The 25,107-nt window shown below is 41.9% G+C and overlaps 1 protein-coding gene across 9 annotated transcripts in view; it reads left to right on the forward strand.

Annotated features, from left to right (window-relative positions):
- LOC147311545 (dedicator of cytokinesis protein 9) overlaps positions 1 to 25,107 on the forward strand; it is a 75,912-nt gene that overhangs the window by 49,022 nt on the left and 1,783 nt on the right. For 2 of the 9 annotated variants that reach the window (XM_086267511.1, XM_086267515.1), the window contains exons 8-53: positions 2,381 to 2,555; positions 3,159 to 3,211; positions 3,966 to 4,040; positions 4,137 to 4,277; positions 5,075 to 5,287; positions 5,398 to 5,520; positions 5,875 to 5,957; positions 6,835 to 6,957; positions 7,213 to 7,292; positions 7,425 to 7,612; positions 7,754 to 7,819; positions 7,911 to 8,003; positions 8,103 to 8,226; positions 8,314 to 8,432; positions 8,884 to 8,970; positions 9,082 to 9,171; positions 10,161 to 10,276; positions 10,642 to 10,711; positions 10,819 to 10,944; positions 11,030 to 11,101; positions 11,741 to 11,887; positions 11,984 to 12,067; positions 12,202 to 12,313; positions 12,577 to 12,624; positions 13,381 to 13,559; positions 13,662 to 13,778; positions 14,035 to 14,146; positions 14,233 to 14,366; positions 16,659 to 16,773; positions 16,897 to 16,963; positions 17,066 to 17,113; positions 17,807 to 17,943; positions 18,759 to 18,874; positions 18,990 to 19,127; positions 19,232 to 19,414; positions 19,540 to 19,653; positions 19,814 to 20,029; positions 20,302 to 20,359; positions 20,463 to 20,569; positions 20,846 to 20,968; positions 21,086 to 21,199; positions 22,355 to 22,501; positions 22,593 to 22,803; positions 23,418 to 23,608; positions 23,707 to 23,807; positions 24,150 to 24,288. In XM_086267511.1, coding sequence (XP_086123637.1) covers positions 2,381 to 2,555; positions 3,159 to 3,211; positions 3,966 to 4,040; positions 4,137 to 4,277; positions 5,075 to 5,287; positions 5,398 to 5,520; positions 5,875 to 5,957; positions 6,835 to 6,957; positions 7,213 to 7,292; positions 7,425 to 7,612; positions 7,754 to 7,819; positions 7,911 to 8,003; positions 8,103 to 8,226; positions 8,314 to 8,432; positions 8,884 to 8,970; positions 9,082 to 9,171; positions 10,161 to 10,276; positions 10,642 to 10,711; positions 10,819 to 10,944; positions 11,030 to 11,101; positions 11,741 to 11,887; positions 11,984 to 12,067; positions 12,202 to 12,313; positions 12,577 to 12,624; positions 13,381 to 13,559; positions 13,662 to 13,778; positions 14,035 to 14,146; positions 14,233 to 14,366; positions 16,659 to 16,773; positions 16,897 to 16,963; positions 17,066 to 17,113; positions 17,807 to 17,943; positions 18,759 to 18,874; positions 18,990 to 19,127; positions 19,232 to 19,414; positions 19,540 to 19,653; positions 19,814 to 20,029; positions 20,302 to 20,359; positions 20,463 to 20,569; positions 20,846 to 20,968; positions 21,086 to 21,199; positions 22,355 to 22,501; positions 22,593 to 22,803; positions 23,418 to 23,608; positions 23,707 to 23,807; positions 24,150 to 24,288 — 5,475 coding nt within the window. Of the gene's footprint in view, positions 1 to 2,380; positions 2,556 to 3,158; positions 3,212 to 3,965; positions 4,041 to 4,136; positions 4,278 to 5,074; positions 5,288 to 5,397; positions 5,521 to 5,874; positions 5,958 to 6,834; positions 6,958 to 7,212; positions 7,293 to 7,424; positions 7,613 to 7,753; positions 7,820 to 7,910; positions 8,004 to 8,102; positions 8,227 to 8,313; positions 8,433 to 8,883; positions 8,971 to 9,081; positions 9,172 to 10,160; positions 10,277 to 10,641; positions 10,712 to 10,818; positions 10,945 to 11,029; positions 11,102 to 11,740; positions 11,888 to 11,983; positions 12,068 to 12,201; positions 12,314 to 12,576; positions 12,625 to 13,380; positions 13,560 to 13,661; positions 13,779 to 14,034; positions 14,147 to 14,232; positions 14,367 to 14,590; positions 14,756 to 16,658; positions 16,774 to 16,896; positions 16,964 to 17,065; positions 17,114 to 17,806; positions 17,944 to 18,208; positions 18,253 to 18,758; positions 18,875 to 18,989; positions 19,128 to 19,231; positions 19,415 to 19,539; positions 19,654 to 19,813; positions 20,030 to 20,301; positions 20,360 to 20,462; positions 20,570 to 20,845; positions 20,969 to 21,085; positions 21,200 to 21,781; positions 21,812 to 22,354; positions 22,502 to 22,592; positions 22,804 to 23,417; positions 23,609 to 23,706; positions 23,808 to 24,149; positions 24,289 to 25,107 lie in introns of all 9 variants that reach the window. The other 7 variants (XM_086267517.1, XM_086267513.1, XM_086267514.1 and 4 more) reach the window with 6 other exon arrangements.

The raw sequence follows: 25,107 nt of genomic DNA on the forward strand, positions 1-25,107 counted from the left end.
ACTGTCAGCTGTTGAAACAAGGTGAATGCTGAGGTCTCGATTCTAAGCACTTTCCCCGAGCCTCACAATCAATGCCACGTGCTAACAGCTGAATGTAGGCCAACGCTCACTGGATGCATTATCATCTATCTACAGCGTGAACAGATGGAAAGAACCTGTTTTTTTACCTCTGAGGCACCCAGCTGGCTGGGTTACCTCAAGTGTAAGCTGAGGGGAGTGTGCAGGATATTTGAATGCTTCAAGATGTGTGTGGGTTATAGCGGCTGTGCCATTCCTCGGGTTTGCTGAACCTCCACGTCGCCCAGTTTTCAACCAAAGACCCCTGCTCGTATAATTGCAGCTCCTGGCTCAGTCCAGCAGCTTCACTGCCAGCTTTCTGAGCTCATTTTTAACAGAGAATCTCAGTAATTAAAAAGAAAAACCATTTGAGACTATTTTTTAAAAATCATTGTGTGACTAAAAAGCTCAGCGACAAATCCAACACACTCAGTGTTGTTGATGTGGACTACTCCAAACTGGTCTCAAGAGCTGAGATATAATGGGACCAGATTATAAATCAGTGATAAAGAACATTTAATTTGATCCTTTTTCCTTATGCGTCTTACGGGAGTGATTTAAGTACTGCGGTTATTTTGCGGTCTTCTGTTCGCGAGTGTTAGCCAATCAGAAGAAAACTGGCTTAGGTGAGTGGAGACTTAGAGAGGAGCTAAAAGGGTGTTTTTTTTTCCCCACACATTGGATGAACTGAGGGGCTTCAAGGCCAAGTATGACCAGAAATAATGACTACAATAGGTCCACTTTAATGAATATTAAAGCTAAACTGCTTTTCCTTGTTTAATGATTTAAGCTGGCCCAGATGAAGTTGCTCCATGAGTATAACTGCAGTTGTTTTTAACGCTGCAGCTTAGAGATGCTAAAGAGGCTTCAAGCTGAGCCTCAAGCTGGTCCTCCACTTTGTAAAGACGCCAAAATACAGTCAAACACACACTGCATTTGTCATATATCAACTGACCAGCACTCTCTTTGTAATAACAAACAGCTAAAAAATGTTAAGTGTTCTATAACTCAGTTTTCCAAAAGTTTTCCTTTCTGCTCTCTTCTTTCTTACTCTTTAAAGTAAGGATACAGAATCATTTTAAGGACCGTCGAGTCAGTTTCCCTGAGTTGAGTCTCCGACCTCAGGTGATGACACTGGTTAAGTCTCTTTATCAGGACTCTGGTTTTATTTCTGTCCCAAACACCCCTCTCTGTGTTTACTCAGCTAGTCTGCAGATATTGTCTCTCCCTCCCAGTCACTCCCACTACATTGCAGGAAAGCTGCAGAGATAACCACCATAACACAATCCAGTGACTGTTGACAATAATAAAATGGCTCCTCTATTTCTCTAAAACAAATTCTTCTGGAGTCGTTTATTAAAGTACCCTAATAAGCATCAGACCTCAGAGTCACTGAGTCATAGACAAACTGCAGCTCAGTCAGCCCTCATTGGTTCTGAATGGGCTTTAATAGAATAACACGAAAGCCCAAATGAGGCAGTGGCATCAGCCTTCGTGGCTGTTTTGAGGTCATCACTGGCAGAAGGGCTTTGTTATCCAGATGTAAATGCTTCGTCCCTCCATAACTCACGTTCCTTCCATTTGCTCACTGCAGCATTTAAATTAAATTTGAGTTTCGATGCTTACATGTTTACCAAACTTGGACTCAATATTCAAATATATACCAGGTCTTTATTTTTGAAGGTTTTAACCGTAGATTACAATGAAGTGAGGGTGATGGTGGAATAAGAGCAACTACTGCCTCATGGGGCCGTGTTCTCTTCAGAGAGGGGGGTGAAACATCCCTTCTGCCATGTTCACTGTGTTCACTACTGGATGTTTGATGTTTAAAAGTGAAAAATTAAACTCAGTCTGTCTGTATGAGATTCCACTGATCCAATCTATTCAGTAATAACAGGTCTTTTATTTTTCTATCGTTATAATTTAAATTCAGTTTAATACATTTTTATTTATATAGCTCAAAGTCGCAACAGTAGTCTCAAGGTGGTTTATGTTACATGGTAGAGACTCTATCATAATACAGAGAAAACCCCAACAATCAAATGACCCCTCATGAGCAAGCATTCGGTGACAGTGGGAGGGAAAAACTCCCATTTAACAGGAAGATACCTCCAGCAGAGTGAGGCTCAAAGAGGGGGAGCCATCTGCTACGACAGATGGGGTGAGGCGAGGAAGACAGGACACAAAACACACTGTGGAAGAGAGCCAGAGATTAATAATAACTAATGATTGAACGCTTGTTTTGCAATGTTCAATAAGTTTTTATCTGCACTGTCCACAACTCTTTCCTTCCTTTTTATCCCCCACCATGCCGTCTCTGCAGAACAACAAGGTTCGAAGGTTTGCTTTCGAGCTTAAGATGCAGGATAAGAGCACCTACCTGCTGGCTGCAGACAGCGAGGCGGAGATGGAGGAATGGATCAACACGCTCAATAAGATCTTGCACAGTAGCTTTGAAATCGCCATGCAGGAGAAGAGAAATGGAGACATTCACGATGGTATGTGTGCGTTTGTCTGGATTCTTCCACATGAAAGGGAGTCTTTATTTGTTGGTATTCCTGTCGAGATAGCTTCCTTATTCTGGGAAAAGGTTTTGTGAAATTGTGCAGATTAATGAAGAGAATTTTCATGCTTAGTCAGTTATTAATAAGGGCGACCTTCTCACTTAATCTCACTTTTTTTTCCCTGGCCGTGTGCATGTAGTATGTGGAGATGTGATACCAGACCACCCAGGCTTTTAATACTCACCTCCTGTCTCACAGGAGGCTTAGCCGTGAAGCAGAGAGGCTGAATGCCTCTGCATAAAACACTCCGCTAATCTTTCTAATTCCTCTGCTTGTATTAATCATCCTGTGCATGAGAGAGGGGAAAGAATAAAAGCGCTATTGCGCTTGAAAAGATCTGGAAGCTTTCTTCTAAATATGCCACTGAGACCTGCAGTATCCCCATCTCAGTCCCGGGTGATTCCTGCACAGCTGAATTACTGTTTACCGAACTTTCACGTGTCAGTGAGTGATTAAAGAGGTTTTACAACCCTAGGTGGTTTTTCTTAAGGTTTACATATTTTCCCCACACCCATTGTTTCTTGTATTTTCTGACAGATGATGATCTTGGAAAGTCAGACAGCTCCTCTGGCAGTATGGACAGCTTTCAGGTAGGTCCTACTTTCTCTGTTGGATGTGCATGCAATCTCCTGTCCTCACTGAAGGAGCAAGAAGGCACAGAAGGAACCATCCTTGCTACAAACATGCGTCTTAAATTTAGATTTAAATGTTGAGGGTGACACAGCCAATTTCCCAGTGATTCATTTGAATCACTGGACCCCTCCCTCCTATTGGCCTTCTCAGGATTATATCTAATATGATTTTTCCTTTAAGAGCGCGTTTTGCCCAGAATATATACAGAATGCATACAGTCAGCAATATCCAATCCAAGAGACCCAGCAGGGAGAAAAGCATTAGGAGCTTTGATGATTTTTGAGGATAGAATCCTCTCTGGTATTTAACGGGGAAACTGTCTGACGACTTGCAGGCTGCAAATATTTTTCCGATATTTATGGTGGTTTTTTTGTTTTGTTTTTTTTAAAAGCTCTTCTTGCTGTTATTGTGATGAGTGGTACGTAATAGTAAAGCCATATGTGCATGGAAACTGGTGGTAACAGTTGGGTGGAAAACAGTTTGACAGGATAGAGTGTGCTCCAGGGAAATGTGTGCTGGTACCACCTGACTCTCACCCCCGTCTGCACAGCACAATCGGCCTGTAAAATATGGAGCCTGACTTCCAGATCGGTGCGAATGACAAATGTTCTACTAATAAAAAAAACAACTCGCCGTGAATCTCCCGGCCAGCACTTCCACTGTTTCAGACAGTTTGCGGTTCAGTTTAGGAAATGCTTTCCTTCTCCGCAGAGCACAAGAGATATAGAGTCTAGGATGAAGAATGAAACCAGGCTGAAGCTGTTCACGCTGGATCCGGACACACAGGTAAATTAAGGCTAATTAATTAATGTTCACTTTGTCCCATTTGGTGATAACACCCGACCCAGTTTAATGCCATACCGTCTTTTGAACTATCTTTAGAAACTCGATTTCTCAGGAATAGAGCCAGACGTGAAGCAGTTTGAGGAGAAGTTTGGCAAGCGTGTGCTGGTGAACTGCAACGACCTCTCGTTTAATTTGCAAAGCTGCGTGGCCGAGAACGAGGAAGGGCCAACAACAAACGTAAGCTGGATCTCTTTTTCTTTTTCTTTCCGCATCAGGCCTTAAATAACAGAAATATCATTATCTGCCTGACTAAGGATGGATGAGATGGGTTTGTTACAGCAGGCCGGATGGACTTGTCTTATTATTTGAGCTGGTGAACGACTCCCGTTGGCATAGCAACCAGCCTCCAGGCTCAGAAATGGCAAACAATTTGCATAATGAAGTCTGCTGTCCTGCTGTCCCTCCCAGCAGAAACTGTCTATTAAAACTTCAACATGGTCCACGCGCACGCAGAGCAAATGCTTCGAAGTGCGTTCACGCAGCTCCCTCCACTGAAATTTTACAGCAATAGCTGTTAGCTGTCCGTGAGACACGTGTCCATCAGTCCAGCTTTTTCTCTGATGCCAGTGGTCAAATATATTTATATGTACTGTAAAGTCACGTGACACTGGATCCACTGAAATACTACAATGTAATTAGTTATATTTATGCTTTTATTATTTAATACTCTTTATTTTTATCTACACTACACCAGTGCACATCACATTAAGTTCAGTAAAATTAGTTATTGTTAGCTGTGGCTCTTGGGAGCATTTTATGTGGCCTGTAGGCACAATAAAGGACAAATACACTGCTTTTTTTTTATCAACATCATACTTTATCCTTTAAAGTATCTTTTATCCAAGTCATACTTTGATATCTTAGTGTAGTACAAGATGAAAGGAGCCATCATAGCAGCCCAAAGACATCACAGCATACCTAACACATGTGCATAGTACTTTAGTCTGATTGGCAGGACTGTGCTCTTTCTCCAGGTGGAGCCATTCTACATCACCCTGTCGCTGTTTGACATCCAGAATGGCAGAAAAATCTCCTCTGATTTCCACGTTGACCTAAACCACCCCTCTGTCAGGGGCATGATGCCCAATAACAGCAGTCAGTATATGAACGGGGGAGGCGATGGCCGACCCGACAGCCAGCGGTTGATCCACGGGATGCCAGAAGCAGCCATGCAGTATCCCAGACAGGTAAATAAATACTTGAAAAACACTGATTCTTGTTTTTCTTCATCTTAATGACTGCACTGGGGAAATCTACCAATACATATTCAAATCTGTTCTAACATTTCGATTCATAGGGAGTGTTTTCGGTAACATGCCCACACCCAGATATCTTCCTGGTGGCCCGCATAGAGAAGGTGCTTCAGGGGGGTATCAACCACTGTGCCGAGCCATACATGAAGAGTTCAGACTCCACCAAGGTACTGACCCCGTGTTCCTCTAGAATCAGCAGATTCCACCAAATTATTCCACATTATGCAAAGATAATCTTCCCAGTTTGCAATCGCTGACCAGTTGCGCAGAAACTCAACAAAAGCATTGACTTTGGCTCTACAAAGTAGGTGCACACCCCGAGGGCAGAACAGTGGGTAGTAATGTGATTCAGTCCAGCATGTTGGTCGAAGGACTGTGTGCGTGTGTTTGTTTTCTCAAATGTGTGCATACTCTGGTTGAGATTGGCAGCTTGCTGAATATTGTTACAGTTACTGTAAGAGACGAGGTCCAGCTTGTGCGTGTTTGTGTCGAAGCTCAAGCGTGTTTCTGTTTTGCACCAGGTGGCACAGAAGGTCCTGAAAAACGCCAAGCTGGCATGCAACCGGTTAGGCCAGTACAGGATGCCTTTTGCCTGGGGAGCAAGGTACTTTTCCTCCTTAAATACATCTGCATGCTATCTCTGTGAGTTTTACATCAAGACCACAATTCAAACGGACATAAACCAACTCCACAAGTGCTTAAGGAAGTGATTTTATAGTGATTTTAAATCCCAAATGTCACCAAACATTGCTGCGATTAAACCGTCACAGAGAAAGAATTAAGCATTAAGAATTAATTGCTCTACTTCAACAAATCAAGTTCAAACAGACTTAATGTTTGAGCCCATAAAATTAGCAGGAAAGCATTGACTGAGGTCAAGACTGAAAGGTGTTTTCCCATAGTCTTATATAGGAGCCCAGGTCTTTTTGCATCCAGAGCTATCGCCATCTGGTGGCCTTCAGCGTACCCAAGCATACGTGTCATTAATGTTAGCATCCTGTTACAAGCATTGTCACAGGTGGATAGATGCTTTCTTCTGCATAGCCCTGCGGTAGGTGAGTCATGTGGGCAAGGGAAACCTCTACAAACATTATCTTTAAAACTGGACAACATGCACTAACATGATCTAGAAAGATGAAAGTCACTACAGGGCAGAGAAAAACATGTAATTTGATGTTTAAAGTGAACTATTCCTGAAGGTTTTCTCTTTTTTATATCAATGTATGCTTAAATTTTGGGTGCGCTTTTAATACTCATTGTGAAACTGTTTCCCTGGGCTCTAGTGATGATGATTTCTTTGATTTGTGGTCTCGTGACATATTATACACTCAACATTTACTCCAAAACCTGAATAAATAAAGAAATGAACAAATATTGTGAAGTCTAGTGTAGTCCAGCAAGCTATCAGGTCTCCTTTGTTCAAATATAATAATCGATAAAAAGGAATTTAGATGCCTCTGACTTTTCTTTTTTTCTTGCAGACATTTGTTCAAAGATGCTTCAGGGACTCTTGACAAAACTGCTCGCTTCTCCGCTCTATACAGACAAGACAGCAACAAACTGTCCAACGACGATATGCTCAAGCTGCTGGCTGATTTCAGGAAGTTAGTAATGTTTCTCCACTCTAATATAAACTGTATGAATAGTTTGCAGGTGCTCTGTAAGGAAAATATGAGCCTATAGGTTGGGTTTTGGCAAAATGCTGGACTATTAGTATATAAAAATCAGATCGTTGCTCAGAAGTGTTAACGTGTTCACATACGGCTCATCGAATTTCTCGACGTCAGCCGCCTGTTTCTTATTCGGCCTGTGGTAAACGATAGCAAAGGCTTAACTTGAGTTTATTTTCCTTTCCTCAGGCCGGAGAAGATGGCCAAGCTGCCTGTAATCCTAGGAAACCTCGATGTTACCATTGACAACGTAGCCCCAGACTTGTCAAGTAAGCCCTCTAAACTCACCCTATGAAGCCAATATAAGAGATGAGAACTGCTTCTGCTCAGACTAGACAGGTTACATTGTCTGCAGGCTGTATATTTGTTCTCCCTCTCTCTTTCCTGTTTCTCTCTTATAGATTGTGTTACCTCATCCTACATCCCTGTGAAGCAGTTTGATGTCAGCGAGAAGAGCAACATCTTCTTTGAAGTGGAGGAGTTTGTGCCGTGCATTGCCAAATGTTCTCAGCCTTTCACCATCTACAACAATCACCTCTATGTCTACCCGAAGCACTTGAAATACGACAGCCAAAAGTCATTTGCGAAGGTATTTCATTTATTCTGCGCTGTTATTTTGTTGGTTTATTGATGTAGGAACGCAGGTATATTACATGTTTTGCCTCTGTGAAGGTTTCTCGCAAATTTCCAGCCAGTTTATTTCAGATTTGCCGTTTGTGTTTGCCCTAAGGCTAGAAACATAGCTGTCTGCATCGAGTTCAGGGACTCGGATGAGGAAGAGGCTGTTGCACTTAAGGTAAAATGCATGCAGGAAAATATGCGGAAAAATCCCCCGAGGATAATCCTATCAGTCCGAGAGTTAATGGGCTATTGTTGTTGTTTCTCAGTGCATCTACGGCCGGCCTGGAGGACCCTTGTTTACCAAAAATGCCTTTGCCTCCGTGTTACATCACCAGCAAAATCCTGAATTCTACGATGAAGTAAGCACACTCTACCTAACCTTTAAAAGAAAAAAAAATCATTGTAAGTTCTAAACATTAATGCACGACAGAGTGTTTATTTGTGCTCCTCTGCTTCAGTTTAAGATTGAGTTGCCAACCCAGCTCCACGAGAAGCATCATCTTCTCTTCACCTTCTATCACGTCAGCTGCGATAGCAACAGCAAGGCCAGCACCAAAAAGAGAGAGCAGGTTGAGATGCAAGGTAAGGCACCATGATTAAAAATAAAACTCTCGGCACAGATATGCAAAGCTCTTATTTGATGACGTCCTACTCTGTCTCTGCTCTCAGTTGGTTACGCCTGGCTCCCGTTGCTGAAGGACGGTCGGGTGATCATGAATGAGAGTCAGATCCCGGTTGCCGCCAACCTACCTGCCGGATACCTCAGCTGTCAGGAGGGTGCCAGCAAGGTGCAGTGCACTACTAGCCATGAAAGTGCTGATGAAAACCGATTGAGGTTATACATAGCACAAATATGAAACTGCTGAGTAGGATATGCTCTGTCCAGATTGCATGTCAGACAGTTGCTTAGTGCTGCTAACCCACTTAACAAACACCTTTTAGACACTGGATAGGAGTTCTCAAGTGTCCCTCTACGTATGTTCTCATTCACTTTATGATATGATTGTCCAGCTATATGGAGCTGAGAGAGCTCCATATAGCTGGAGAGAGAGCTGAGAGATCTTTTTAAAATATATTAAGCCACTTCTTCCCCAAAATCTCTAACAGAAGTTTGACTCAGTTCAGAACAGGTTGTGGTCTTGGGAGTTAGCTTTGAGAGACAGTAACTCACCCGTTGGTGGCATCCATGTCTATGGAGGTAGTGACAGAAACATGCTTTTTCTTTTTCTCATTTTACAGCATTTGGGCCCTGAAGTGAAATGGGTGGATGGAGGAAAACCGTTATTCAAAGTTTCCACCCACCTTGTGTCCACTGTCTACACTCAGGTTAGTTTTCCGCCCCTGTTTCGTCTGCACCCTACCAGTGTGTTATTTCTTTTGTGTTCTCGGTTTGTGCTCTTCATAGCAACAAAGGTTTTGTTTCGCTTTGTCTTTCAGGATCAGCATTTGCACAATTTTTTCCATTACTGTCAAACCATTGCATCAGGCGCCCAGGCGTCAGGAGGAGAGCTGGTCAAATACCTGAAGGTAAATCAGTCACTGCAAAATTTAAGGGTTCCAATTAACTAGAATTCATGAACCCTATTATTAACATTTAAAGCGCTAAATAGACAAGCCCCTGCTTATATATCAGAGCTACTGAGACAGTTTTTATTCAAACTGTGAAGCAGTTTGTAACTCTGTGTTTTGAAAAGTGCTATACAGGCAAAGTGGTTGTTATTATTCGGCATATACTCTTGTTGTTGTTGGAAGGAAATGCTTATTTTTGTTTGGTTGTAACGCAACAGTCACACTGGGCTGGTGCTGAATCACATGCAGATTAGTGATCTCTGTTTTTTTTTGTGTGCGCGTGTGTTGTGGCTTGCCAATATCGCACCCTTCTGGACAGTTTGTGCACAGCTTGTTCCATTTCCCCGTTTATACAGAGTTTAACTGCAGAGGCTGGGCTGATACCAGTAAATCTGTCAGAGGTCTTCTCCTAGTTTGCATGATGTCTTTTCCATATTTTTCTGTGATACTGGCAGCTCAGTTATCGCCTTTTCCGTCGCTAACTGTCAGTCCACGGGAAAACTCGCTTTACTTTTCCCCTGGTGAACGTTGACACAGAGAGCCACGTTTGGTCCAGTGCATCTCTTGGGCTATAATATAAACAGAGCAGTGAACACAAACAATAGCCAGAGGGTCAAACGGCAGGTCAGCTGTGCCGACTGGCAACCCGCCAAATTACTTGGCAGGCTCGTGTTAGTTTCCTGTGCGCAGGCACCGATGCACCAGTATCTGCTCTCAGCCACGTTCAAGGCGCTGAAGCATACAGTGTGGATGATTAGCACAGTGTTATCCACACGTGTACTCCTGTTGTGAGTAGATTAGCTTTCCCTGAAGGTCTTCTCAATTAGCCTTTCATGCACATTTTAAACGTGTTTTTTTTAACATTTATTTCCCTCATTTTACACAAAAGGTTTGTGAACAAATCCTTTGTAAACATGTAAGCATCTGTGGTGATGCTTTAATCTCAGAGTCTGCATGCCATGGAGAGTCACGTGATGATCAAGTTCCTGCCCACCATCCTCAATCAGCTGTTCAGGGTGCTAACCAGTGCCACCCAGGAAGACGTGGCAGTCAACGTCACCAGGCAAGAATCCATGAAGTGCTTCATCTCTATAGAGCAAATTAAATTCCATGCAATTTACTGTTATTGAAATATCAGTCATATATCATTATATATGCTAAAAATATTGAAAGAAAGCAGCTCAGTTTGCCATCGGCTAGATATCGTGTTATGTGTGAGGGGTAGTCACATATAAGCTGTTGCTTCTGCCTGCACCCTTTTTGCCTGAAATATAACTGCTAAATTCCTTTTTTTTCCCTTTTGTCTTGCTGTGATCAGAGAGAAATGAATGAATTCATGAATGGAAGTTAATTTTCCAGTGTCGTGAGAGCAGAATCTTAGCGTAGAAACTGTTATCTCACTTGAGCTTTTGCCTTTCGTCCTGTTAGAGTCATGATTCACGTTGTGGCGCAGTGCCACGAGGAAGGTTTGGAGCACTACCTTAGATCTTACGTGAAGGTAAATTTCACATGTCAGATCCATATTTCTGTTGTATTTGACCTTTACATAATTATATATAGTCACGTATGAATTGACATGTCTGTCTTTGCGTGTCTCTGATGCAGTATGTCTTCAAGACTGAGCCATACACATCCTCCACCACCCGAACGGTGCACGAGGAGTTGGCTAAAGCCATGACTGCAATCCTGAAGCCTTCCACTGACTTCCTCACAAGTAACAAGCTGCTCAAGGTAGCACATTTGTTCTTATTTAAAGGATTACACAGTCTTTAATTATAGCCGTCTGTTCTCTAACTGATAATTGTCCGTTGTGCAGTACTCCTGGTATTTCTTCGAAGCCTTAGTCAAATCCATGGCTCAGTACTTGATTGAGAGCTGTAAAGTAAAGGTAAGTTCGCCGCAGCATGTGCGCTTGACTCCGAGGTGTCCGCTAATGCCCGCTTTATTACACTTTAGGTTCTTCACAGTAGTTTGCAGCATGCCGGGTGTTGTGGACAGCCGGAGCACCACAGTGGAAGTTTTATGTATCCACAGTCTGTCCCACACTGCTGTGCAATTTAATTAGCGGCATTTGTTCGAACCCCATAGGCAACCACATCCCTGTGTTTAACATCCACCACTATGATGTCCTTAAAATGCTGCTTCTCATGTGTAGGACTGTCACAATCCATGGATTAAAGAAATCATTTTAAGCTTGAGCTGAAAAAAATAAGCTTACCGTTTCTGTTACATTTAACTATTTTATGCATCTGTAAATGTAAGCTTACTATTTTAACCATTTATCTGCTACATAGCTATTTTTACATTAGCTCTAATAGCAAATTATTTCTGTTTCAAGGATAAAACAAGGATGAATTCATATTTGAAGTTAAAGTCTGAGTATTTATTTACTGTTGAAGGATGTAAGATTGACTCAAATAAACCACAATTCCCACATTTTGAACCTTTGATCTTTTCATGGGAGTTCTTTGGGATGTTTCATGCTGAATAACAACATTTGTAACAACTTACCTGCTGTGCCCTCCAGCTGTCCAGGAACCAGCGCTTCTCTGCATCGTTCCATCACACTGTGGAGACCTTGGTCAACATGATCATGCCACACATCACGCAGAAATACAAGGACAACCTAGATGCTGCCCGGAATGCCAACCACAGCTTGGCAGTCTTCATCAAGGTCAGAAACCAGAGATACTTTATCACAGATGGCTTTCAAAGTGCTTTTCGTTTAGGTAAATGGTAACTAATATACTGTGCTCTCTTTATTTTGTAGCGTTGTTTCAACCTGATGGACAGAGGCTTTGTGTTCAAGCAGATCAACAACTATATCAACTGTTTTGTGCCTGGAGACCCAAAGGTGGGCTGACAAAACAACGTGCAACAGCCTTTATAGAAATAAATTGCACAACAACTTATTTATTCAACTTGAAGTCATAAAGCAAAGCCTTATTATCAGCCATAATTCTTAATTGAGGTTTATTCTCAATACAGACTCTGTTTGAGTTCAAGTTTGAGTTCCTGCGAGTCGTGTGCAACCACGAGCACTTCGTCCCTTTAAACCTGCCCATGCCGTTTGGAAAGGGACGGATTTTGAGATTTCAAGGTGAGAAAGTTGTGATAATGACTGCTAAAGTGTTTGCATATATAAAATGCTTTGCTGTGGAAGGGCAGCAGCGCAAAAGTAGTTCATGAACTTTTTTACAAAATAAAGCACTTGTACCCACAGAACATACTGCACACATACAATAAAATACAGCGTTTTTTTTGTTTTTTTTTTAAATAAATAAATGCTCATGCAGTCGATTTCTTTTGCTTTAAAAAAATGTACACTGTACACTGTGTTTGTTTTGTGTTTTCCTCAATTAGCCTCATTACCTCCATGTAATACTGTGGAGTCATGTGACACTCCAGTAGGTAGGTGGAAGGTGTCGTGACTTCAATGCCGATCGTTTATTAGTTTCAAATTTCCTCTAAAATCTGAACCTGTCAGTTCTTTAAGCTTTCCTGTAAGCTGGTTCATCTGGGATTTCAGGTTATGATCTTGTCAGATTAGACTGTTTATTACTTGTCATCATCATCAGGTTTGGGGGATTTGGTGTGCTTGTAGTTTGTTTGTTTTTTGGGGGGGGTTTCTATCTTGAACTGGTTTGGGGGTTTGTGGCTATACTGAGTAAACTATTTTCCATCGTTCCTGAGAAACCAGATATCTTTTTAATTCTTGTGTGCTTCAAATGCAGGTTTTAAAAAGATAAAAGCAAAAGGTTTCTGAATAAAGTCATGTGTTTGGGTTTTCTTTACGTGTCTAAAATGCTGCTGGAAACCTGCTGTTGTTCAGCTGCTAGCTTTAGTCGCGTTTCTCAGCGACGTTTGCTGATGTGGAAGTGCAGCTCAACCACAGTGTGAATCTGTCAAACATGAATGTTTGAGCTTTTCCCTTTGTTTTCTCCTCATTTTAGACTGTTTGATGATGTTTATAAGAATCATCTGCCTATAATGAGTTTTAAAGCTGGCTGCAGTAGCTATACTCTCTAAATGTTGATCATTTTTTTCTGATTACTGTCTCTGTGTCAAATTGGTAAGTGAGTTTTTTGGGTTTCTCCTTTCACACTCTTCATCTACTTCTCCTGTCGGTCAGTCCTAGTCTCCTTATCGTCCCATTTATCCTCACAGACCTCCAGCTGGATTACTCGCTGACGGATGACTTCTGTAAGAATCACTTCCTGGTTGGACTGCTGCTCAGGGAAGCCAGCGCAGCTCTGCAGGAGTTCAGGGAGATTCGTCAGATTGCCATCCAAGTGCTGAAGAGCCTCATGATGAAGCATGCATTTGACGATCGCTACACCTCAAAAGTAAGCAGTGTTTTCACACCCCTGTCCCTGTCTTTATGAGTGTGTTTGTGAGACGTGTGTGATATTGAGACATTTCTTTAAATTATTCATTTTGTTTTTCAGAGCCAGCAGGCCAGGTTAGTCACCCTGTACTTGCCCTTGTTTGGTCTGCTCCAAGAAAACGTCAACAGGCTAAATGTGAAGGAAGTGTCGCCGTTCACCGTCAACCACTGCACCAGTGTAAGGGAGCCACCTAGTGTGTTTTCTGAGTATTATGTATTTATCCATGTGCTGTGTCCATTTGTTCCAAATTTTAATGCATGTAAAAATATCTCAATAATACTACAAAATAAATGTAACATATAAATATAATATAATTGTGTGTGCTTTTGATCAGAGATTTTAGAGCTGTCCGTGTTGTTAACTTTCATTTAAAAAGTACACACACAGTGTTTTATGTGGGTTTGATTCATTAAACTCTTTATTTGTCCTGCAGAATGGAAGAGACGATTCTCTCCATACCAACACTTTGATGACACCTCCGAGGTCGAGCACCTTTCTGGACACCGGCTTCCACAAAGATGTTTTTGGAGCCATCTCTGGCACCGGTAAATGATAAGACATTCCTTTTTTTCCCTTTCAGGTTACTTTATGTTTATTTTATGTAACATTTCACTCTTATTCCTTTTTACAGCTTCACCTCATGCGGCGTCCACCCCCAACATTAACTCTGTGCGCCACGCCGACTCTCGTGGATCGCTCATCAGCACTGATTCTGGGAACAGCCTGCCTGAGAGGAACAATGACAAGGGCAGTTCCCTTGACAAGGTATTTGACAGAATGAGCTTTGAGATTCCCGGAAAATGTTTATGTATATGTATTAGAAATCCAATTTAGCCTTTCTTTGACGCATGTGTCTAACATGCAATTCAAAATGGCACTTCAGGCACATCAGATGTCCCCTTATTATGGGAAAAACTGCCACATAAAGTCTCTCTTTGCTAACTTGTGCCATTAACTCCTCACCTTCACTGTATGGCTGGCCATGGCAGACGGAGAAGTTTCTACGGAGACACTCTGTCAATGTCCTGCAATTCTTTACGGAGACTGAGGAGTCCATGCTCTCCGTGCACTCCAAGCGTGCCACCATGGACTTCTCCCTGCTCACTGTCCCCAGTGTGCCAGAGAGGGCCCTGCAGTCCAGCAGTTCACTTCAAGTACAAAACACCTCCTTGCTCCACACAGTCCCTCCTAGGAGTGTCCCATCTGGGAATGATAGTGTGTGTGTGCGCAGGTGTGTGTGTTGATGCCCTAAACTCTAAGCCCTTACTTTGCCAGGAGATTGTCAGGCTTTGTCCTGTTTATTCTCTGTTGCTGTAAAGCAGACGTGTTTTACCTCAGGGCCTCACGAGCGTTTAGCGCTTTTCTTGTTCCAGATGGTGATAAGCATGCATGCTTTTGATTTCCTCTCATTCGTGCTGTGTGATTTCTTGTCTCTCTCTGATAAACAGCCTCAAACTAAATCTGAGAAGATTTAAACACAAAGGACTGGATTTTTGTTGTCGTGTTTCACCCAGTGTTGGAACTGCTTTTGTTTCTGGTGTGCAGCAGCTGCTTTATTTCCCTGCTGAGGGGGCAAGAAGACACACAACTATTAGCAACTCAAGAATAGCTCAAGCCCCAAAAGTGTACCAGACTTTGAAGTTCACATCAGCCTTTCCAACCTAATTTTAGCCTTAAAGTTCTCCAGTCTGCAAAACACCCTTTAAAAATCCAAAGCAACAGCATCATGCTTTCCATGAAGTCATCCCCAGCTAGTTTCATGGTCTAGACTAACTGCTGGCAAAGGAACGTGCTTGGTATATAGCCAACTTCTTGCTGCGGTAAAGCTGCTGCTTCGCTGCTTGGGTTTTGTTTTTTTTCCCTGCCGTGTGCCTCAGCTGGGGGAACAAATCCCTGCAACATCTGGATGAATCATTTCACTGCAGTGTAGTTCTCTGACCTTCTGAAAACCTCTTAAGTATTTGGACAATAATACAGTTTTTGTAGTTTTGCCTTTGTAAATCTCAAAAAGTGAGTTTGAAATGAAACAATCAAGATATGATTAGAGTGCAGGTTTCAGTTTTATTCAGAGGATTTAAGGAAAGTATTGCATTACTGTTTAGGAATAAGCAATTGGACAAGGTGAGGTCTATTTCCTCACTATTCCATGGCAAAGTAAGCAGATAAAAGACCTGGCGTGTTTAACTTGTATTTGGTAGCGTGGCATTCCCTCACTGGAACGCTCAGTATTAGGTTTCATTCTCTGCCCAAAACTGATCATGCAGCACTTTACAGTGTAAAAGGACATTGACCCAAAGCATACTGGAAAACCAACCTTAAAGTCTATTATGGCAAAGAAATTGCATATTCTTCAGTGGCCATAACAATTTCAGCAGAGCATGCTTTTTCAGTTACCAAAGACAAAACTGAAGCAGCAACTGAAGGTGGTGATACGAGCCTGACAGAGCATCTCAAAGGAGGAAATACAGCATTTGGTGATTTCACAGGGTTCTAGACTAAAGACAATCACTGGATACCAAATATTTTGCAGTATTAGAAACATTTTTTTTTAGCTATTCTAGTTTGCTAAAGTAATGTTGAGCCTCTGAAATGGGGATTTATGTGTGCTGCAATTTCTAAACGGTTAATGCAATACTTTTGTTAAACCCCTTGAATTAAAGCTGAAAATCTGGACTTTAGTCACATCTTGATTGTTTAATTTAAAATCCACTGTTGTGGGGAAAGACTGGGGAATAGTATCATTATCCAAATGCTTAGAGCCCACATCACACGGTTGTTCCTACATAAAAAAAAGTTTTAAGCCAGAGCCAAACAAGAAAATCCTCAGCGTTATATTCAGTCGTTGTGCTATGCTTGTATTATTGATTGCTGTTTATCAAATGGTCAAAAATATCATGAAAATGCACTGATGCTATCAAATAAGGCGACAGATTTTATGGCATTGCTGTGGTAAGTCTCAAATAACCTGATTAGTTTTTCAAATCTTATTTGGAGCCAACACACTGGTAGGATTATGTATTTTTCTATCCATGCCTGATTGTCCCGTTTGTCCTGCAGAACCAACCTGCCTCGACCCTGGGAAGCCCGCTGTTGCGATGTGATAAACTGGACCAGGCAGAGATCAAGAGCCTCCTCATGTGTTTCTTACATGTGCTCAAAAGCATGTCTGAAGGTAAACTCTCATCTCTGCGACAGCTCCTGCTCTTCCAGCTTTACTTAATTGTTTACACTACGTTTAAAAAAAACAAACAAACCCAAAAGAAGTCTCCACAGTGTCCATCTCTGTCTCTTTTAGATGCTCTGTTCACATACTGGAACAAGGCATCATCTTCTGACCTGATGGACTTCTTCACTTTAGTCGAGTAAGACATCTTATAGAGAATAACCAGCTATTACACGCATTGCAGAAAAACACATAGCAACTGAGTTTTTTAAATTTTTTATACCCACTTTCCATTTCTCAGAGTGTGCCTCCATCAGTTCAGATACATGGGAAAGAGATACATTGCAAGGTAATGTTGCTGTCACCCATACAGGATTTCAGGCTTCTCAGCACTTGTTTATCATGAGAAGACAAATCAACGCAACTTTTAGGTTTTATGCAGTTTATGAGTATCCAGCTGTTTGTTGTCTGTAAGCCATCATGTTGCTTACTATTGAAGAGTCTGACTGTACTGTTATTTTAATTTGATTTGATCAGAGTACACGCACTGTACTTGAATCACAGTTGGGAACTCGCCGCGACTCCCAGAAGGCTTTATGTATTCACTCTGTCTAACCCCCCACCACTGTTTCTGTCTCTGTCCACTGAAACGCTGGCAAGTTTAACATAATGAAATAAAACCTGGCTCCTGCCCTCTCCTGCTTGGGTAAGCCTGAAGGTGAAACTGAGAGCAATTGCATGATAACTTCTCACCATTAAAAGAAAAAAAGTTGCAGTGCTGTGACACATCCGACGCTTTAAGTTCATCGCCTCTCGCATTCTTACATGCATGGCTTCAGCTTAAACCAATAAATGCTGTCAATACCACTTTGATTATTCTCAGCTTTAAACTGCATGGCAAACATGCACTCACAGCTTTACTTTCGCCTTTAAAATCTCATAAATTCAAATCGCTCCCAGGGCGTTCGAGTGTTAGTTGTAAAATCTATGTATTATTTACCGTAACCTGCAGCTTCATTAACTCATCCTGTTTCCTCATCAGGAACCAGGATGGGGCAGGACCTGTTGCACATGAGCGGAAGTCTCAGACTCTTCCTGTCTCCCGTAACAGGGCGGGAATGATGCATGCCCGCTTACAGCAGCTCAGCAGCCTGGATAACTCATACACATTTAACCACAGTAAGTGCCCCCCCCCCTCCCCTCATACTGTACTTCTCATCAAACACTCTCCATCACATGGCCCTCGTCCTCCTCATGCCTCTCTTTCAACATCAGCATCCTCTTCTTCTCCATCATACTACATCCCAGCAGGAAAAGCCTTTAGAAAACATGTGTGCATCAGTAAATTCAAAGAAACTGGGGAGGAAGCTGTGCAGCCGTCCACTGTTAGGCGGTGATCTTGTTAAATGGCATTATTTAATAATAAGTTTCTTTGTGTTTTCAGTGTAAGAAAGATTTCAAGTGTTCTTGGCATATCTGTAGACCATGGTAAGAATGTACCAGGATGTTAGGACGTTTGCTATACTGGCTATGTTGATTTGGTTGATTTAAGAGCATGCCTGTTTTAACAGAACATCAGCTTTCAAAACCTCCTCATCCCTTTACCAGCTCATCTTCTGCTCTCAACTCTACATTTTTACATTTCGCTTTGCGAAAGCAGTCCTCGTGAATTATGAAGGGTTTTATTCCAAAATTTCCAAAACGTTCCAAAAAAAGAATGTCAACATTTGAACTTCATGCAATCAAATAAAATCATCGCTGTAGTTTATAAAGAAAAAAATGCCTCGCCAGCTTGTGACAATTTTTCCATGAAATGCTTTCGTTTGTCAGATAATTTTGGCCTCAGTTTGGAATGAAACTCAAACTTTCATGCAGCGGCTTTGCCTCTAACGCTACGTTTTTGAGAGACATGACCATATATAACAAAGGAGAGGTTTTACATTGAGTGTACTGGTGGTGATTGAAAGAACTACAGCCTTTTCTTGTCTTTGTAGCCTACAGTCACTCGGATGCTGACGTGTTAAATCAGTCACTGCTGGAGACCAACATTGCCACTGAAGTCTGCCTGACCGTCCTGGACACACTCAGCATCTTCATCATGAGTTTTAAGGTACCAAACAAATTCACTGTATTTTGTGTATTTACTTAATTAACCTTGTTCTGCCCCATTATTGTGAAATAAGGGCTTATTTTTTTAAATCCGATGATCCTCTCTTATGCCACAGACACAGTTGTGTGCTGATCACGGCCACAGTCCACTGATGAAGAAGGTGTTTGATGTCCACCTCTGCTTCCTGCGGATCAATCAGTCAGAAACGGCCCTCAAGCAGGTCTTCACTTCACTGCGCACCTTCATTTACAAGGTATGAAGGACTTACGCGCCTTATTTAATAATTTTTCTCCTTTTGTTAACCCATGAGAGGACCACGTAAGCCACTGACTGATTTTTGTCTTCTTGACCCCTTAGTTCCCGTGCACGTTTTTTGAAGGGCGTGCAGACATGTGTGCTGCTTTCTGCTATGAGATTTTGAAATGTTGCAACTCCAAGCTGAGCTCCATTCGCAGCGACGCAGCCCATCTGCTCTATTTTCTCATGAAGAGCAACTTTGACTACACTGGTCGCAAGTCCTTCGTCCGGACACATTTACAGGTGAGAGAGTTGTCACCACAGTAAAACTTTAATATCTACCTGCCTTAAGCCAAATTTTCTGGGATTCTAGAGACCACAAGCATTTTCATTCCTCTTTTGAACTGTTGACCTTTCTTTTTCTTTAGGTTGTGATTGCTGTCAGTCAGCTGATAGCAGATGTCATTGGTATAGGAAGTACTCGCTTCCAGCAGTCTCTGTCAATAATCAACAACTGTGCTAACAGTGATAAAACTATCAAGGTGAGGAACACACGTGCAACAGGTTCATCCTGGTTCCACTTAAAGAGGCCATTTGAAAACTATGCCTGAGCTTAATGAATAAAATAAACCAGTTAGAATCAAGTTTTCCTAAAGGAAGCTAACGATGATTTAGCTCACATTAGTGCGTCATCTTCAACAGAACACAGCTTTCCCATCGGATGTGAAAGACCTGACTAAACGCATCAGAACAGTGTTGATGGCCACAGCGCAGATGAAGGAGCATGAGAGAGATCCAGAGATGCTGGTGGACCTGCAGTACAGTCTCGCAAAGTCTTATGCCAGCACACCTGAGCTGCGCAAGACCTGGCTTGACAGCATGGCCCGAATCCATGTGAAGAATGGAGACCTGTCTGAGGTTTGTGGTGAAAGTCTGTGTGGCTGAATGGTCCTGCTTTTGATTTCTGTGTCTGATGTTGGGCCCAACAATCTTAAACATCAGATAGAGACTGTATTTACTTTGTATCAAAGCACCAGTGCCAGTGTGGCGTGCAGCGAGGCCCACCATCAAGTGCTGCAAACTGCCCTGTTTACTATGTGCTGCTTTTTCGAGCGATACCAATTTGCAGCATAATCAGAGCTTTTATCTACCCACGCTTATCTGACCTGACTTGTTTTTGCCGTTTGCAGGCAGCCATGTGCTATGTTCACGTTGCAGCACTCGTGGCAGAATACCTGCGAAGAAAAGGTACTTCGGTATTCTGTGATGGAAATGTTTCTCCTGCTTATTAGATAGCAGCCCTGTTGATTTAAAAAAAGAATAATAATGCCTGATCTTTCGGTGTTTCCAGGCATGTTCAAGCAGGGCTGCTCGGCGTTTCGTGTTGTGACTCCAAACATCGACGAAGAAGCCGCAATGATGGAGGACGTCGGAATGCAAGACGTCCACTTTAATGAAGTACTTTGATCATTTGTGCTAAAAATGAAAAAATAAAATAAAATGAAATCGCATTTGCTGGAGGAAAGCAGATTTAGTCACATCAAAAGCTGTTACTATTTCTATTTTTCTTTTATAAGAAAGAATAAATCAAAGAAGGCAACTATTTTCTTTCAGTATGTCTTTAAAATTGGTGCATTTTAATTGTGATAAAATGAGCTGCTGACACGCTGTGAGCTGTGTTTCTTTTGCACTGTACACCAGCAGCTCTCCATCTCTGTTGTGCTCATCCCTCAGGACGTCTTAATGGAGCTTCTGGAGGAGTGCGCAGATGGGCTGTGGAAAGCGGAGCGTTACGAGCTCATCTCTGACATCTACAAGCTCATTATCCCCATTTATGAGAAGCGGAGGGACTTTGAGGTACAAACTCTATTTGTCGGGTGTTTTATCCCCCCCCGCAACAGTTCTGTTCGATTCAGGCTAAGCGTGCAGCATAAGCATCTTTAAATCCTGATCAAGTTCACTGACTCTACACAGAAACTGGCTCACCTGTATGACACGCTGCATCGAGCGTACAGCAAGGTGACGGAGGTCATGCATACTGGGAAGAGGATGCTGGGCACGTACTTCAGAGTGGCTTTCTTTGGCCAGGTGAGTTCAACTAGCTTAGACTCATTCACACTTGATGTCTGAAGCACGGCAGCTGCTGAGGAGGTTAAGTTTTGTTTTGGGGGGTTTTTTCAGTTACGATTATTATGCTGACGAGCATGACCACGTGCTGTGGTGTTTTCAGACCCGCTCTAATACACCTCTCTGCTTCTTTTTAATCCTCTTCGAAGGCAGCGGTAAGTTATGCAGTAGACCCCGTGAGCCCTTGTGAGCGGCCTGAGTCTGTGTGTGACTTTGGTGTTGCTTCAATTCATTGCACTTCTCAGCCATAGTTTGTTGCTTCGAGCTACAGTAGCAGGCAGTCAGCGCTGCTGCTTCCGTTTGGGAGACTGTTTTGCATGGCACTCATTTACTCATCAAGTGTTTATGCTTTAGTTTGCTAAGTTTTAGTAATGACTGTTATTTTAAGGTTTATTAATTAATTTGTTGGGTGTGGTTGCTTCTATCTTTGAGATGTTTTTAGAAATCGATGCCATTAAATTTCTTCACAGTATAGGTTTCTGGTATAACAGTAATTTCATTTGTTTTTATGTGTATGTGCGTGTGTTGTCCACACCCCTGTAGCAGTACCAGTTTACTGACTCAGAGGCTGAGGTAAATCAATATGAAAGCCAACCTTTCAGTTGGAACTGTAGTGACGTTTTAGGCTGTGTTGTGCTCCTTTGCTAATGCAGTCAGTGCTGTTTCACGTGCATTGCTTATCTTCCAGCCCTTTAATTCCTCGTATTTTCCAGCTTTAGTGCTATCCTAATCTTTGCAGGAAACAGCTGAAGGGCTAATAAATCTCACTGGCATTCCCATTCCCATTTACATTCAAGACAAATAACTAACATGCACTGACTGTGTGAAATTCATGTACCTATGTCAGTCCTTTGACGTGTCTCACATCAACGACCTAAGACTGGCTTTTTTGTAGTTTTGGTCTCTGTTCTTAAATGTTTAATAGACGGTTGTGGATAGTTTGGAGTCGGCCAAATTCTCATATCTTTAAAAAAAATGTCTTGACTGAAATGACTCCCACTCACAACCCATGAATGGTTTGATGTGGTATTATCTATTAGATAAACGCTGCGTTTTCATTTAGTCTGACAATTTGAAAGTATCTTATATGGGTTTTTTCCTCTTTTATTTTTTTAGGGCTTCTTTGAAGATGAAGATGGGAAGGAGTATATCTACAAAGAACCCAAATTCACGCCTCTTTCAGAGATTTCTCAGCGGCTCCTCAAGTTATACTCTGATAAGTTTGGTCAGGAGAATGTGAAGATGATTCAGGACTCTGGGCGGGTGAGACTTTTGTTAATTTATCGTTTATTTTTAGTTATTTAGTTATTTTGCGCAGGCTGATACAGTTTTAAAACTCATGCATTCTCTGCAGATCAACCCCAAGGACCTGGACTCAAAGTACGCATACATCCAAGTGACACATGTGACTCCATACCTGGAGGAGAAGGAGCTGGTCGACAGGAAAACGGACTTTGAAAAGAGCCACAACATCCGTCGATTTGTTTTCGAGATGCCTTTCACCATTTCGGGCAAAAAGCAAGGCGGTGTGGAGGAGCAGTGCAAACGCAGGACTATACTTACCAGTAAATACCCAGCTTATATTTATGTTGTAGTGGAACATGGATTCAGTCAAACAGCGCTGACTTTCAGTCTTCAGGTTGTGTCTTGTTAGATGTCTCTTGCCTGGATAAACATCAGTGTTTTCAAAATACAGTGATCTGATAAATACAGGATAAACCCATTATCAGACTTCAACTGCTCTTTCTGATTAAAGTCTACTTAATCTCTTTATATCCTAAATGTTAGATACTTTTTTCTCTCTCTAATTATTGGCTGCCTCCTCCTATTTTGGGGGGAGTGGGTTGTGGTTCTTTTGGGCAGCACAACAGAGCAAGTCTGCCTTGAACTGTTCATTACACACGTAATTTTTTCCATTTATTTTAGTCACTGTGGATGAATGAAGATCTTGATTAGATTTTGAACATGTCAGCTGTTTTTTTTTCATGGACATTTCGTAATCCTAATCTGGTTTTATTCATTTATAGTGCAAAAGATTCAAAAGTTCAAGCACGTCTTCTTATCTTTATTATGTGGCGGCTTTCACAGGCTGTACAGATCCTGAGCTGCAAAACTAAGAAAATCTGTCTACCGGTATTCGCTATTCACCACTAACCTCATTGTGTTTTCTCTCCTCCAGCCACTCATTGCTTTCCGTATGTAAAGAAACGGATCGCGGTGATGTATCAACACCATACTGATCTGAGCCCCATCGAGGTTGCCATCGACGAGATGAGCAAGAAGGTGGCTGAGATCAAACAGCTGTGCTCCTCCAGCGAGGTGGACATGATCCGTCTGCAGCTCAAACTGCAGGGCAGCATCAGCGTCCAGGTGCCTGCTTTTAAGTTCTGTGAAACGTAAAAGCAACACAATACAAACCTGACATACAATACTCACAAAAAAAAAAAATCTATCACATCCGCCCTCAGGTAAATGCAGGACCTCTTGCGTATGCCAGAGCTTTTCTCGATGATACATGTGCCAAGAAATATCCTGATAACAAGGTCAAACAGTTGAAAGAGGTCTTCAGGTGAGCTGTCGCTGACTTACGTGAGGGTGTGAGTACCACGTTTGCATATCTTTGTGGGGACCAACAGCCCTTATGGGGACACAGTTCCCGTCCCCAGAAGTTTGAAGGCATTTCTGAGGCTCAATGTGGTTTTAGTGTCAGGGTTACAATTAGGTTATGGTTAGGTTTAGGGTTAAGGTTAGACTTCATTTTTGATGGTTGGGGTTAGGGTAAGCAGCTAGGGCAAAGCATTATGTCAATTAGATGTCCTCACAAAGATATGAAAACATGACTGTGTGTGTTTCTGTGCAAAGATTGTTCAGATCTCCCTTTAGCACATTTTAACACTGTTTTTGCGATCAGGCATTTTGTGGATGCGTGTGGCCACGGTTTGGGCATTAATGAACGACTGATCAAAGAAGACCAGCAGGAGTACCACGATGAGATGAAGGCCAACTACAGAGAACTAGCCAGAGAGCTGTCCATCATCATGCACGAACAAGTAAGTACATTAGCTGTTGCTCAGCCCAAGTAATAGTGTAATTACATTGAGCGTTGCTAATGCTATACCTGTAATCTGACTCTGAATTAGGGTTTTGGCAGGTAGACAGTGTGTCATTTATTATATGATTGATTAAGTGATAATGGGCTCTTTGATAACATCACTCTCTGTTCTCTCTTTGTGCTGACATGAGCAGATATGATGGTAATGAAAGACAAATACGTGTGCAATAAAGACCGTTAATTGTTGGTTCCGTCAGATGTCTGTGCAACTTAAGGATTGATGGTACAAAGTGGCTTGAGGTGGAATTGGTGTACACATTACATTTTAGACTATAAAACAGACTCAAACATTAATAAGTCCTTGTTCTCAATTCTAATTAGCCAAATGTTTCTTAATAATATCATTAGAATTTTTTAAGCTGGTAAAGCTAGAGGACCTTAAAAACACTAGATAGATTGAGACACAGTTATCTAATCAGGCCACTGACTTATCTTTACATCCCTGCAATAAATCTGAAATTAGCCACACATAAAATATTATTTTAGTCAGCTCACCAGGAAATTGCAAAAAGTGCCCTTTGCAAAGACTGAAGCCATTAACATTCAAGTATTTCAACTCTATTGCAGCAATTTCCAAAATCAAAACATAAAACATTCCTGTTCTAAATATACTTGTTCCAGCGTCTGGCTACACCAACAATCACATATTGGCTTTTTTTTTCTGTTTTGGCTTGCCGAGTTATTGTCTTGCACGCATACACAGTATGTACCGTGTATATGCATGTACATATATGTGTGTACATTACATGTATTTGAG

This window comes from Aulonocara sp. 'chitande type north' Nkhata Bay, linkage group LG16 (genome assembly GCF_057382095.1).
Source record: "Aulonocara sp. 'chitande type north' Nkhata Bay isolate Kocher_YH1m ecotype deep benthic linkage group LG16, A_spYH_male_GT1.1, whole genome shotgun sequence".
Classification (NCBI taxonomy): domain Eukaryota; kingdom Metazoa; phylum Chordata; class Actinopteri; order Cichliformes; family Cichlidae; genus Aulonocara; species Aulonocara sp. 'chitande type north' Nkhata Bay.